Source organism: Sesamum indicum, linkage group LG4 (genome assembly GCF_026168435.1).
Source record: "Sesamum indicum cultivar Baizhima isolate 11 linkage group LG4, ASM2616843v1, whole genome shotgun sequence".
Taxonomy (NCBI): domain Eukaryota; kingdom Viridiplantae; phylum Streptophyta; class Magnoliopsida; order Lamiales; family Pedaliaceae; genus Sesamum; species Sesamum indicum.
Genome location: NC_142660.1, coordinates 19,749,021 through 19,762,377, shown reverse-complemented (window position 1 = coordinate 19,762,377; position 13,357 = coordinate 19,749,021). Strand labels below are relative to the sequence as shown.

Sequence of the window (13,357 nt, the reverse complement as noted above, 5' to 3'; positions counted from 1 at the left end):
ATAATTAAAAAATATTTTTAACAAAATAAGTCCAACAAATTCAATTCCTCATATTAGGGCCCGGAACCGGTTCGGGTCTACAAAAATTGTTGACGGGTCGGGTTCAGAATTCTGACAAGATTCAACATATAATCCCTAGTGGGACGTTTGCTACATCATCATCATTTTTGTCATATGTTCTATTTGCAATATTTTATGATATCACATGACATGTTTGAGTGCTCCCCCACTTCTTAATTTGTCCTTTGCACGTTGGCCTTTTTTAGCAGTTTCAAATGATGTAATATTCTTACAAATTAAATTAAAATAAATTACAACTACCTTTCTTTAGATTTGGTATAATTACGAATACTTTCTTATTGTTTGAAAAATTATCAACACTCTCTTGATTTTAACAATCGCCTAACAATTAACCCAATCCGTTAGGACCAAAATGCCCTTGTGGATTAAAAATTATATTTTTTATTTATTTTTAAAAAATATTTTTTTTGGATTTTAATTTTTCCATCCATCTCGTTTGATTTTTTTATAAGTTTTTAATTTTAAAAAAAACAAAATAGTAAGGGCAAAATTGATAATTTCGTACCTTTATCCAAAAATTACATAATTTAATCAAACATTAAGAAAAATATTATAATTTTTTAAATAATAAAAAAATATTCATAAATATATCCAACTTTACTGAAGATCGTTGTAATTTACACATTAAATTATGAGAGGGAAGTTTGGTCACTTACCACTTTAGCCTAACACCTCCAACTTTGATATCCTCTTTCTTGATAAGTTAACATCATCACATGGACTCATCAATCAATATATATAGATAGCATTATACCATATATACATATATATATATATATATATAAGATCCCTACCAAATTGAATTTATTCATAAAATATGAATCGATGTTGAGTACAAAATTCATCTGAGTAATTAACGATCGAAAGGTTAAAAATAATATTGATTCGCTTCAGAATAATTAAAAACTTTTGTTTCGACTGAACGTGGAGTTATAAACATTGGAGGAATGTTGTAAAATATTACGTAATATTTCACTATTACTTGTAAATATAAAATCAAGTCTCCAGGCATTATAAATTAAGCGTATATTAAATAGATACAGAATAATAAACTCCATGTTTTTAATAAAAGTATATTAATAGTATTTAAGTAAAAAAATAATTATTTATGAGTAGATAAGTGCATGCAAACATTGAAGTTGGTATGAATTATGGCATTTAGTTAGTTAGCAAATTAATAATAATAATTGCTTCCTTAATTGACAAGGTTGAATCTTTGGGACCCAATTCTAGAATGTTGGACCACATTGTTTACTAGGTTCCATTTTCTTTTTCTTTTCTTGGTGTGACAAAGTATATATATTCTAAAAGAATTGTTAGATTTTTATTATTTCATGTTCATATTAAGTGTGTGTTGAAAACTTAGTGATAAGATCTAGAAATAGTTGGAAAGTCACAACGCTACTGATCCAAGTCGAGGTAAGTGATTATTTAACAAGTTAAGTCAGCATATTTAGAGTACGTGATTCTTGATTTGGATGGTGCATTGACCTGCAAAACAAATCGTTAAGTCTGCTGAGACGATCCTTAACTAAAACCTTTCGATGATTAAGTCGGTTCACTTGAAGTTATATCGGGATTCGTAAAGCTGCTCTCGGTCGTGCGTACATGTGTTAAGGAGTCCTCAGTACTTATAAGGTTTTTTATGTGTTAGAGTGCGTACACATCCTCGTGTCTTTCAACCCATCATCAGATGAATCAGGAATCAAAAAGTGACCAGGTCAGGCCCGATTCGGATTAAAAAACACGTAGATTCTTCACCTATTATATAAATTTGTTATAATTATAAATACCTTCTCATAATTTGAAAAATTATAAATACTTCTCTGAAATTGACGGCTGCCCAATAAATGATAATTTATCCTTTAAAAATATACTACAGAAAGTTGCAGGTTGAATTGCAGAAAAAAAGTTGAACAATTACTTTAGAAAGTAGTTAACTTTTTTAAGAAGGGATGAAAGAAGAATATACACTCCCTTTTTAGTAGAATTTAGATGGATTGTGTTCATAAGTGAGTAGTATTATAAAGTGTCAATTTTTAAATAATGGTGAAGGAGAATATACCCTCTATCCAAATTAGTAAGTACTGAAAAGGGTTTATTGCAATTTATCATGTGATATTATAAATGAGCAAATTATTGCAATTTATCATGTGATATTATAAATGAGCAAATTATCTCTTTATGAAAAAAACAACAATTTATTCCTCTATATTTTTTAAAATAAAGCAATTTATCCCCCTGTTTAAGAAGGTAAATTGCATAATTTTAAAAAATATAAAGGGGTTGTTTTTTCTTGAAATTCGGTGTAATTACATGTAAATTTTTTATAGTTTGAAAATACATCTAATACCTATAATGTTTGTTTTCGTTCGATAAATAGATTCATCCAATAGTCACAATTCACTAAAAACGCCGATATTAGTAAAAGGACAATTAGATAAAAAAATTCTATATTTAATCTCAGCTGATCTATTATTAATTTATTGCAAGTCCAACAGATATTTTTTTAATTAAATTATTCTTATACGTGCTCATGCTAATGTATTATTATAATCTTATTGATATATTAATTTTAATTAATCGAAGGTGGAGCCGGCGACCCGTTAATGACCTGCCCGACAATCGGGTCCAAAGGCCGGCAATTGGGCCCCAATTCTAGAAATGAAGACTGCTCCACATCACAAGGAAACTACTTCCCCCTATTCTTTTCTTACTTTTTATTCTTATTTTTATTTTTTCAAGAAAAACCACTCTGCTGCTTATGCTCTCTAAATCTAAAAATTACAATTTTAGTAACTATTTTTTTAGAATTACAAAACTTACAAAAGGGTTCGTAATCATATAGTAATTTAATCAAAAAAATCAGACAATTTTAAGACAACTAACTGAATTTCAGATCTTACCGGACTCGATACGAATTAGAATTTCCCATATCAACATATACGTTCGAGAAAAATTGGGACCTAAACCAAATACATTAGTTCATAATTCTTAATTAATTAATGTCATTTAATATTATACATTGATTGAATATGGAGTAGTATCAAATTAAAATATTGTATACTATATTAAATTGCACATTTGGTTAAAAAAATAAAAAAAAATTACTTTGTTGTGGACAATGATGCAACTTATATTATTTATTTAAATTTATTGTATTTAGAAGAATGTAAGTTGTAAAATACATTATTCTAGTGATGGATTGTTCACCAATATAAATATATATATTTATAAAGCAGTTGCTGATCTGTCCCAATAGAATGCTCTTCTAGAAAACCAACCTCTTTTACCTTCTCAAAAATGCCCCTTTTTGCCTTTTCCTACACATCTAGAAGAAAGACAAAATGCCGCAAGAGCCATCAACCTATTCACCAATAATTTAGTTTTTTTATTAGTCAAATAGCCACCAATCCTTTTCAACTTCAAATCTTTGCCTCCCACAAAAACATTTTATACACACACACATACAAGTGTGTGTGTGTGTGTTTAGCAACCTAAGATATATATACCTCAATATCCCCTAAGTTCCCATTTGAGGGTCCATCAGAAATAAACCAAACATAGCACATCCCACAATCAAAGTGATGGATCAAGAACCACTTTTAGGACAAGCCCTTCACACCAAAGACATGCAGAGTGCTGCAGATGAAGCAGATGAAACACTCTCTTTGTGTGATCTCCCATTGTATAGTGATCAGAGTGTCGAGGAGTGGGAAGGGGATTTTTCTAGTGAATCTCAAGGGTCGAGTTCCATTTCGTCCTCGGAAGACGATTATTTTGAGTTTATTAGCCAAGAATTGAGTCCTTCCTCCACCGGTTACCCACCGGAGCACATAGTCTTCTGTGGGAAGCTCATACCTTACCAACAACCAGTGGATAGCTCTGTCGGAGACTCTTCAAAGTCGGTTGAGAGCAAAAAGCAAACGGACATCAAGAAAAAGCGTGGTTGGAGCATATTTAGATGGAAATTCAGTTTGAGCAGGAGTTCCAAGAGGCAAGTTCAGTCTAAGAGTGGTAAGAAAAGTACAATCCTCATGCAGAAGAGAGACAATCGTGGTTCTGCCTCGTTGAAAGAATCGCCTAAGCAAATGTACAACTGTAAGAAGCACGGAAAAGGGTGTGATTTTCCGGTTCATAAAATGCCCATATTGGCATCCTCATCATCAGGGAAAGCTAAATGGTACTTGTTCTTGTTTGGGATTTCAAGATTTTCAACTGAAGTGGAACTGAGGGATATCAAGAGCAGACTGAGCCGCCGGCAAAGCCCACCACCACAGCAGCCGCCAGCATTAAGTTTTCAAGACCACAATGAGACGGTTAGTGGAGGGAGAAACAGCAGCTCAGGACTGTGGGGCTTGATCAAGGTACTGAGTTGTGGCAGAAACCACCACCCAAACACCATGGTCATGTCGTCGATTGGCTGCAACCGACTAGAGTGATGGTTTTTGTATATCTAGACAGCATAGATAGATACGAGACATGTTTGTCTTTCCTAATTTCAACTTTCTTTGTCCTGGGGTTGATCAGATTAGACGAGGGATGGTAAAAAACCCAGAATTCAATGGCACTTGGTTTTGACTGAACTATATTATATGTATGCCATAGTTGAAAGTTTTACTATAATGCCTATGCTTTTTCAATTGTCTCATAAGCAATCAACTTCGACGTCTCATTTGACTCAATATACACAAGCTTAACGCTCCGATAGTCAAAATCAATCAACATTTCTATAAGTTTCAAAGTTTTCCACAATGAGAAGAATCAATCAACATTTCTATAAGTTTCAAAGTTTTCCACAATGAGAAGAATCAATCAACATTTCTATAAGTTTCAAAGTTTTCCACAATGAGAAGAATCAATCAACATTTCTATAAGTTGCAAATTTTACTACAATGGAACAAATAATACTCGTCCTGATTTGGCCTCTACTCTATCAAATTTGGACTGGTTATAAAAAATATTAATTCAACTCATAGAATTACAGTTTGACGACAAAAACTGTGCTGAACTTGAATGACGTATTCCTCATTCCAAAAATGATTCAGTTCCTTGATGCCAAACATTTTGTGAATAATCATTGAACTTTGGTAACTCTTTTCTTCCGTTTAGCATCCGCGACTCCGTTTTCAACCATGGGATGATCTACTTCTGCAGCTACTGGTTCTTTTCTAGGCTCTGTTCTATTTCTTTTCAAATTTCTCTGCTTCGGCAAACTGCAAGTCATATTGTTCCAGTATAAGATTCACTAGAAACATAGGCAGAGGGAGAGATTGAAGAAAACGGATAAGAAGTTTAATTTGAGGAAATTCAAGAAATGTTGGGACATATTGATCCAAATGAGCAGAGTGGTACTAATCCGGTTGAAGTAATAGTGAGCATCTAAGTACGTAAGAATTATGGTTTCATCAATCCCACCAACCAACGAAAGGAAATTAAACAAGGCAACCAACGTTAGAAGAAACCGCACCTTATTTTTCCACATTTATGCAGGTTCCTCTCAGCTGCCTTCTCCAGGACACTTCTGTAGTACTGAGTAAATGGAGCATTGAGACTGGACTTTTCAAGCTGGTACACAGATTTAACCGTGATATTAGGTCAAATTATATCCTACAGTTTATAGAAAGTATGAACAGTTGGATACGACGGGCACAAACCTGAAGAAAAGAATCCACGGATTGGTGATCGTGTGGGGAGAAAGATACCTCATCTCTTTTTTTCTGCACAAAGTCCACATTCTGCTCCACCTGCAGATACAAACATAAGCATTCATAATAATTGACGATCTTTTAAACATATTGTTGGTGTAAGACTAAACTCTGTAGTTCACTTAACATTGACTTACTTCCTACATTAATCATATGATGCGATTTTTCATGACCGTCAAGTGCATATAGGCACCTGACTTGATAAAACGGTGAGCAGTTGCATCAATAAAGTGGAAGTTAGATTTAATACCTGATCAATTAAACGCTTCACCATACGACGCAAGCTCTCTATAGTCGTGATCTCATGAATCTTTCTCAAACGGATCAGTGGAATTGTAGCTAGGTCAGGGAAACAAATATGGTGGCTCCACTGAGCAAAGTGCAATGCGAGTTGTTCAATGGCTGAGTGAAAGCATTCGTCTTGGAAGCTTTTTGATTTTATATATTGTTTGGGCAACTGCACAATTCAGCTCACGGTTACAAGGAGGAAGGTTCAGACATGCACTAAATTGAGAAAGAAACAACTGACTTTTGCATATAAAAAGAGTAACCTAGCATACAGACCTTCAACACTGACGCAATATTGATGGCATTTTGAGCTTTTCTTCCCTCCTTGCCAATGTTATATTCCAAAATATCCAGCACCAACGAAGCAAGTGGAATAAAACTTCTACCAGAATGGGCGAGATAATTGAGCCATCCAATGCACTTGAGTCTTAGAGGGAAATATCTTGGACCAGGAAACATGTAAGCCAGACCATTTATAAGTTGAATGGTCATAAAGAACAAAGACTGAAGATCATAGTCGCTTATGTTGGCTGATATAAATCTAACCCAGAGATCAACACAGTTCACATATTCCCAACTGCATATCTTCCTGACAGCTTCCTGTATCAAAAAGAACATCAGTTTACAAATGATCAAAAGTATCCGAAATAAATAGCACTCAGGAACAAGAGCTACAATACCATTAACAGGCATATGCCGAACCACTCTTTGTCAGTAAAGCAAGTATTCCTCGTATAATTAGAAAAAAGCATTCAGGCCCAATATCATACCTTCTTCTTTGTTTGCACCCCCCAGCTATATAACTTGGCAAGTTGACTAATGGAAGCAACTGCCTTAATAGATGATTTTTGCACGTCTATAGAGCACAACTCAACTATGCAATCTCTCAAAAACTGCATATGTTTGATGTCAACAATTTCTGTTACTCCGGACCGAGAAACAAAGGCTACAAGAACTTTTGATAGGCAGGTGTCCAAGTAATTGGAACTAAACATAGCAGCAATATCCCATGTGACAAGATAGGAAGCCGATGATAATGGCCTTTCACCTGTCGCCCACAAATGCACAGTTGCCTGTTTAAGAAAAAAAAAATGAACTGTTGGAAGCAGATGACAGTAATGGTAAAGATGAAACTAGCAAATTCTATATGAAAGCTTCAGCTCTGGTAGCTACAAGACTTAAATGTTATATCCGGTCTCTGGGTCAGCTGACATGTATCAAGCTCATAATGAATTAATCCAATTTCTGCAATCCATCCACAACCATCGATTCAACACATATGTAACTAACCAGAACAAGGATAGGGCCAAAGAATCTGTCCCACCAAAAAATTATTGCTCTACATATACATTAGCTGGCTAGATCGTCAATCCATGCACAACTTATCAATTTCTTTTATGTGCATTGCCTATTGATTGCAGTTGTATAAGCATTTTGCACCACCAAAGACGTTGGGAAAACATGTAATCAACAAAAGCACAGGGACTTCAAACGTGAGCTGCAGTTTTCATTGTCGTTGTGACCTAAAACAGATTTTATAAGAATTCCAGTTTGGAAAATTATAGGATAGATCTTCCAAAAAGACCAACTATTAATTTTTGACTAAAAAGAATAAAACAGATTCTATCTGAATGTAATTCCATGAGAAATACCTCCAAACTTTACTATATTGCATGCACGAAACCTAGAGTACTTGTTTGATCGCAAATCAATTGCCCTTTGTATATATAGCACTATATTATATGAAGTTCCTTGACTTGATTTTTGAATTTAATGTGATAATTTATTTGAAAGGCAAAAGGTCATTCAATTTCCAAGTGGGGCAGTATGTATAGAGATATACACTTTTTGTAAGCTGATCCTTTGGCAGTCAATCTTAATTTATTCAAGAATTAAGTGCAACAGCATATCATAATCCAGCAGGAAGCAGATATGTTTCTCAGTGACATGGCTGCCCTGCCCTTTACCATCTGACTTGCACAAATTCTATTCTTTTATCCTCCCTCCATCATAAAATAAGGTTTTACTTTATATCGAAGCTACAAAGGACAACCATAACATGTCAATTTTTTTCATCAGACCAGTTAGAATTACTAAAACCTGCAAAGCCCTGGCTCCAACCAAAGGGAGAGGAAGCAGATACAAAGAAAGCGAAATAAATTAGGAGGCAAAGAACAAAATCAATAAAAACATAGAGCACAAGAAAAGCACAAGTTGGATTACCTTGATGAATCGTTGCATTAGTGATGGAAAGGCAAGAAAGAATATCAAACAAGCTCTGAGCCTCGTCATTGCAAAAGTCAAAATGTCTGTGTTGGTAACCTGATTCAACAGAAACAATGTACTCCTCACAAAAGACTTGACTAGTGGTTTCAAACTGTTCCATGTTGCAGCTTTCTTCAGTTCCTGTAATGTCTCTTTTGTACTTTTTAAAGATGACATCTTCAATAGGCCTCGAAATATATCATTTGCGTTAGAGAGTGTGAAAAGCAGAATGTTGCAAAAGGTTTCGCTGTTCTCAATCGTATGGCCAATTGATTCGGTTCCATAGTGACAAGCTGAACGATAAGCGTTCAGTAGACTAATGAGGGCTGACTGGCTATGGTCTTCCTTGACCATTTGACACCATGTATTGATGACACTATTTGTCAAGAGTTTGCCTTTGTCTTTGTTTAGGTCATTATCACCTTGCTCTTGATCGCTTGAGTCGCCCTCATCTGAGTACTGTTAGGAAAAAAAACAAATCATATTATCTACACAAATCTTCTTCAGATATGTGGAAAAAGAGGAGATAAAGAAATCAACATAATTTCCTTTATTTAAGCCTCAATTCTGAAAACCATTAGATCTTCAAGCAAAATCAGTAACACACCATCAAACAAAATTCAGGTATTCATTCTCAGATCATGATGCTGCCCTAGTTAACATTAGAAGATGTGTGCCATCATTGAATTCAGATTTAAAAGCTCAAAGAAATTTGAACGTCAGTTGGCATGATTTCTTCTTTGCTCTTTGAATCCTTTATAGCTTTTGGCCAGTGAAAAAACTGAACTGCGACTCAAGACCTTGAGTTGAGGATTGTTCTGAAACAAATACTAACAAAAGAATTCTAAAATATTATTTCTTGAAAAATACTGAGATCTGTAACATTATTAAAGGAGCAGTAAGCAATTCCAACAAGAATAACTTGAACCTGCACCAAAAAAAACAAAACGAAAGAAAGAAAAAAGTATGAAAGAAATAATAAATAAATATGAAATATCTTACCTCATCTTCATTTTTAAATGTTTCAGCACTGTTGTTGAAGCTTTCTAAGAACTTACTGAATTCTGGATCCTGAAATTCCCAAAGAAGTTGCCTCAATAAATAAGATCATAAATTTTGTGAACGACCAGAATCTTAGAGCCACAATATCAAAAGAATAAAAGAAAATGAAATGAAAACAAGAGAGCAAAAAATGAACAGCCAAACCAAGCGTGAGAAAAAATACACCAGACTTTCGGTGTCCAACCATGAAGTGCAGATTCAGATAAAGTGACCTCATATCGAGCTATACAAAAGGAGCGACCAAATAATATGTCCACACCTATGAATGGCCACTCCAGTCCTAAGCATATTCAGTCCTACCACAAGCGATAGACAGACAGAAGTCCACAACCAAGTGACTCACCAAGATATGAAGCCAAAAACATAATGGAGAAATGCCTACTTGCTAATGCCTAGTGAACATAGTAGCTACAAAAAGCAAATTGGTCATCAGAATTCAGAAACGAGCAAATTACCATATGAATTGAGCAAATAACAATGACAAACTTCACCATAATCTTTTCTATGTTATCTTTGTGTAAGTGCATGACAACAATCCTGTGAACAAGTTTGACTTAAGGAGCATGCATTGGAAATTTATAGCTGCTCAAGCCACTATTGAAATCCTAATAGTAAGCAAGTTAACAAAGAAAATGTTCACTAAAGAGCAAACATACTTTCGCTGTGTGCCATAGAGGATTGTCCATCTGCTGAAGGGAAATCGTATCAAAGCATCAATGAAGGCAGAATTTTTTGACTAGTTCCTAATTGTAGTCTTAAGACAGCCACTATCCAATGAAGTTATTGGGAAAGAGACTGGAGAAGTTTATTCCTACATATACAAGCATGCACATACACATATTCATCTGCACAAGGAGAGGATAACATGCCCATTCTTGATTTATCAAATACCACCAGAGATGCACTTGCAATTTTATACGATAATCAATTTAACATTCTCTTGATGCCAAGGTCAAGATAATCAGACAAAATAATCATCTGTTTCTCAATAAAAAAGGGGCATAAAGCAATTGATAAAAGGTATCTAAATAAACAAATCACAACAGAGGATTACCTTCTTTTTCAACCTATCCAATTTCTTCTTTTGAATGGCAAGATCAGCATGGATTTTCTCATTCTGAGCTGAATAGGTACTACTAGCAATTTCATCTGCATGGATATTGACATTTTTAATGATGATAATCCAACAACAAAAGTCACACAAAACATGTTTAATCATTGAGAAGAGAGAGTACAGGAAAACAGTTTAGTCTTAAAAGTTCAGAATATCTGTTGGAAAAGTGACCTTCTAGGGTTTTCCCAGTCTCACTTTCCCCAGCATCTGGGCAGCCTGAGTCCTAAAAATAGATTACGCAATCAATGGCAAGCAAGAAACCATAGATATCTGGATGATCAAAAAATGAGTGGAATCAAGACCAAAACCTCAGTAAGATAACCATCACTATCTGATGCATCTGCAACCTCATCCATATCGTTTTCAGTAAACACCGCATCAAGAGAAGTATTCTCAATGCCTTCACATTCAATGCTCCTGAAAGGACATCGATATGCGTTTACCAGTAAATATCATATTAGCACATTTTAAAAAGGATTATATAGCAATGATAACATAAGGGGATGAAGAAACACATGACAGCAATGGAAGACAATAAGCAACATAAACAGACTAAAAGATTTATACTTTGTTCTAATAATTTGATAAGCATGTAATAATTCTTTATGTTCATGCAAATGTGAGAAAGTATCTATAGAACAAGTTCCAAATTTGAATGCATGAATAATTTAACACATGGGAACAACTTTGTAACAAAAAGAGCTTAAATAGTAATTAGTGAAAGTTTGTTCTTCAACTGCTAATATCGTGTTAATCATAGTTTACTACAGTAGCTAATTTTTACGCACCATAGCCTTCAGTAATGCTATAGAGCATATGGTGTTTAGACTCTGAAACAGAGAAAGATGACCACAACATGAGACAGATGCATCAAATTCACCTTTTTACCTTCCATTAGCAAGCGGCACGGAATTATCCACTTGTTCTTCAATGTCATTTTGCCCACCTTCTGCAGCAAAAATAAATCAGAAAAATCATGAGGCTTCCATAAACAATTACTGTTTTGAGAGGCAAATGTATAACTAAATAGAAAATAAAAAATGTTTGGATCAGCTTCAGAGGCAATAAGCATCCACACACACACACATGAAATGCAAAATCTATCTGTCATATAAACATTACTCAGCACATTAGCAATCTTACGGTACTTTGCAATCATGATGTTATGCTTCATATACAAACAATAACCAATTCATCATAAAATCTACAGGCTTCTATTCTCCTGTAAACTTCAGCTGGTCCAGCTCCCAACCCCAAAAGGAAAAAGAAAAGAGAAGGAGAAGATGACTGTGGTGCTGTAGCTGATGGAAATCAGAATGGACAAAATACAACTCTCTTTTGAATTATTTCATAACCATAACTAGTAAAAGCAAATTGCTCCAAGAAGCAGGGTCAGAAATTCAAACATTTTATTTCTCAAGTTTAAAACACATCATACAACAAGAGCAATGGCACAGAGTACCGGGAAAAATACTTTTTAAACAAACATTTTCACCTGAAAATACATTGTCAAATAGAGCGACAACACATAAACAATTCAAGCTAATACATAACAAAAAAAGAATCTACACAATTCAAAAAAGGGTTCAAATAATTACTTACTGGAAGCTTTCCTCTTGAATAAAGCCTTCGTTTTCCGCCGCTGCCTCAGCACAGACTGAAGATGCTTCTTCGCAAATTTCCTCGCCTTCTTCCCTAGCTTTCCCATTGATTACACAATTTGAGCTCCTCAATTGCTGCAATTCGTGAAGTACAGCTCAAGAATTGAACCCTAGGGCAACTGGGAAAATTGGAGTTGTTGGAGGACTTAGGAAGGGTTTAACTAGGGTTCAACGCCAGAATGACCTTAAGGTTAACTTGTAAATAAGTGAAAATTTGAGGACCATTTTTGCAATTTTGACTTTTAGGGGTTTGTTTTATATTTTGAACCAAGATAATCTTGATACTATTATTTTTATATTTATATTGATTTATTTGATTTTACAATAACTATAATGCACAGATACTTTGAAAAATTACTCGATGCAGTGTCGGATACATGTCGAACACAGACACGGGGCAAACATCTCGAACATGGCATCGGAGTGTCCGAAAATTTAAAAAAAGACGGGGGGGGGGGGGGGGGGACACAGCGACAAACACGGCTGTTAGCGTGTCCGACACGTTTTGAATTTTTTTATAATTTTAAAATTTTTGAGTTGTCATTAAAAAAAAAATTAGGCTCAATAAAAAAAGAAAAGAATTCCTTCACTCTTCTTAAACTAAAAGTATTAGGATGAAATTACTAAAAAGTCGAAATATGTTCATAATAGTTTAATCATTTAAATTATTAAAAAAAGATATTGCATTCTTTTTAAAATAAATTGATTATGTATAATTTTTATGCCACAATTGATTAACAATATAGATATAAAACATGCTTATTTTATATTTTATCTTAATATTTTTTATATTATATATTTTAATTTTATGAAAATTGAAAATATATATTATATTATACATAGTCGTGTTAGTATCGTTTCATGTCCTAATTCTTTTACAATTTTCGTATCGCCATGTCTATATTGTATCATGTCTATGTTGCCGTGTCCATGTCCATACATCATAATACAATAATAAAGTACACTTTATTTTAGAATACAAAACTATAATAAAATTATTGCATAACCAAAATTATTATTTGAAAATATTGTTCATGAATTATAATTCCATATATAATTTATTTATAATGTATGGTAGTTCAAATAACATTTTACTTGTAAATGTTTGATTGTTTATGATGAGAAATTTACACATATTAGGAAAACTTTATCAAATTACTATAATGTAATCTCTACCA

The 13,357-nt window shown here is 33.9% G+C and overlaps 2 protein-coding genes across 3 annotated transcripts; one reads left to right on the top strand and one right to left on the bottom strand.

Annotated features, from left to right (window-relative positions):
• The first annotated feature begins 3,550 nt into the window (after positions 1 to 3,550).
• On the top strand, positions 3,551 to 4,701 carry LOC105161205 (uncharacterized). The gene has a single exon (XM_011078824.2). It carries the CDS (start codon positions 3,669 to 3,671, stop codon positions 4,521 to 4,523), a length of 855 nt encoding a protein of 284 aa, XP_011077126.1. The 5' UTR covers positions 3,551 to 3,668; the 3' UTR covers positions 4,524 to 4,701.
• Positions 4,702 to 4,883: 182 nt separating this feature from the next.
• Positions 4,884 to 12,334, bottom strand: RBL (Noc2p family). 2 transcript variants are annotated; one of them, XM_011078686.3, is made up of 13 exons: positions 12,121 to 12,334; positions 11,407 to 11,467; positions 10,827 to 10,935; positions 10,690 to 10,741; positions 10,459 to 10,553; positions 9,345 to 9,413; positions 8,301 to 8,801; positions 6,848 to 7,150; positions 6,354 to 6,677; positions 6,040 to 6,246; positions 5,739 to 5,828; positions 5,552 to 5,649; positions 4,884 to 5,297 (listed from the first exon to the last, which is right to left on the bottom strand). In XM_011078686.3, the coding sequence occupies exons 1-13, from the start codon at positions 12,224 to 12,226 to the stop codon at positions 5,159 to 5,161; spliced, it is 2,154 nt and encodes a 717-aa protein (XP_011076988.1). In that variant the 5' UTR covers positions 12,227 to 12,334; the 3' UTR covers positions 4,884 to 5,158. The 2 variants fall into 2 exon arrangements, with proteins under 2 accessions (XP_011076988.1, XP_011076989.1); XM_011078687.3 differs by lacking the exon at positions 12,121 to 12,334 and having other exon boundaries at positions 11,399 to 11,447.
• Between the last annotated feature and the right edge of the window lie 1,023 nt (positions 12,335 to 13,357).

Coding starts and splice junctions, on each gene's coding strand:
- LOC105161205 (XM_011078824.2), top strand. CDS start 3,669: ATGGATCAAGAACCACTTTTAGGACAAGCCCTTCACACCAAAGACATG.
- RBL (XM_011078686.3), bottom strand. CDS start 12,226: ATGGGAAAGCTAGGGAAGAAGGCGAGGAAATTTGCGAAGAAGCATCTT. Junction 6,678..6,847: donor GGGTGCAAACAAAGAAGAAG/GTATGATATTGG, acceptor TTTTTGATACAG/GAAGCTGTCAGGAAGATATG. Junction 5,298..5,551: donor CATAAATGTGGAAAAATAAG/GTGCGGTTTCTT, acceptor TATGACTTGCAG/TTTGCCGAAGCAGAGAAATT.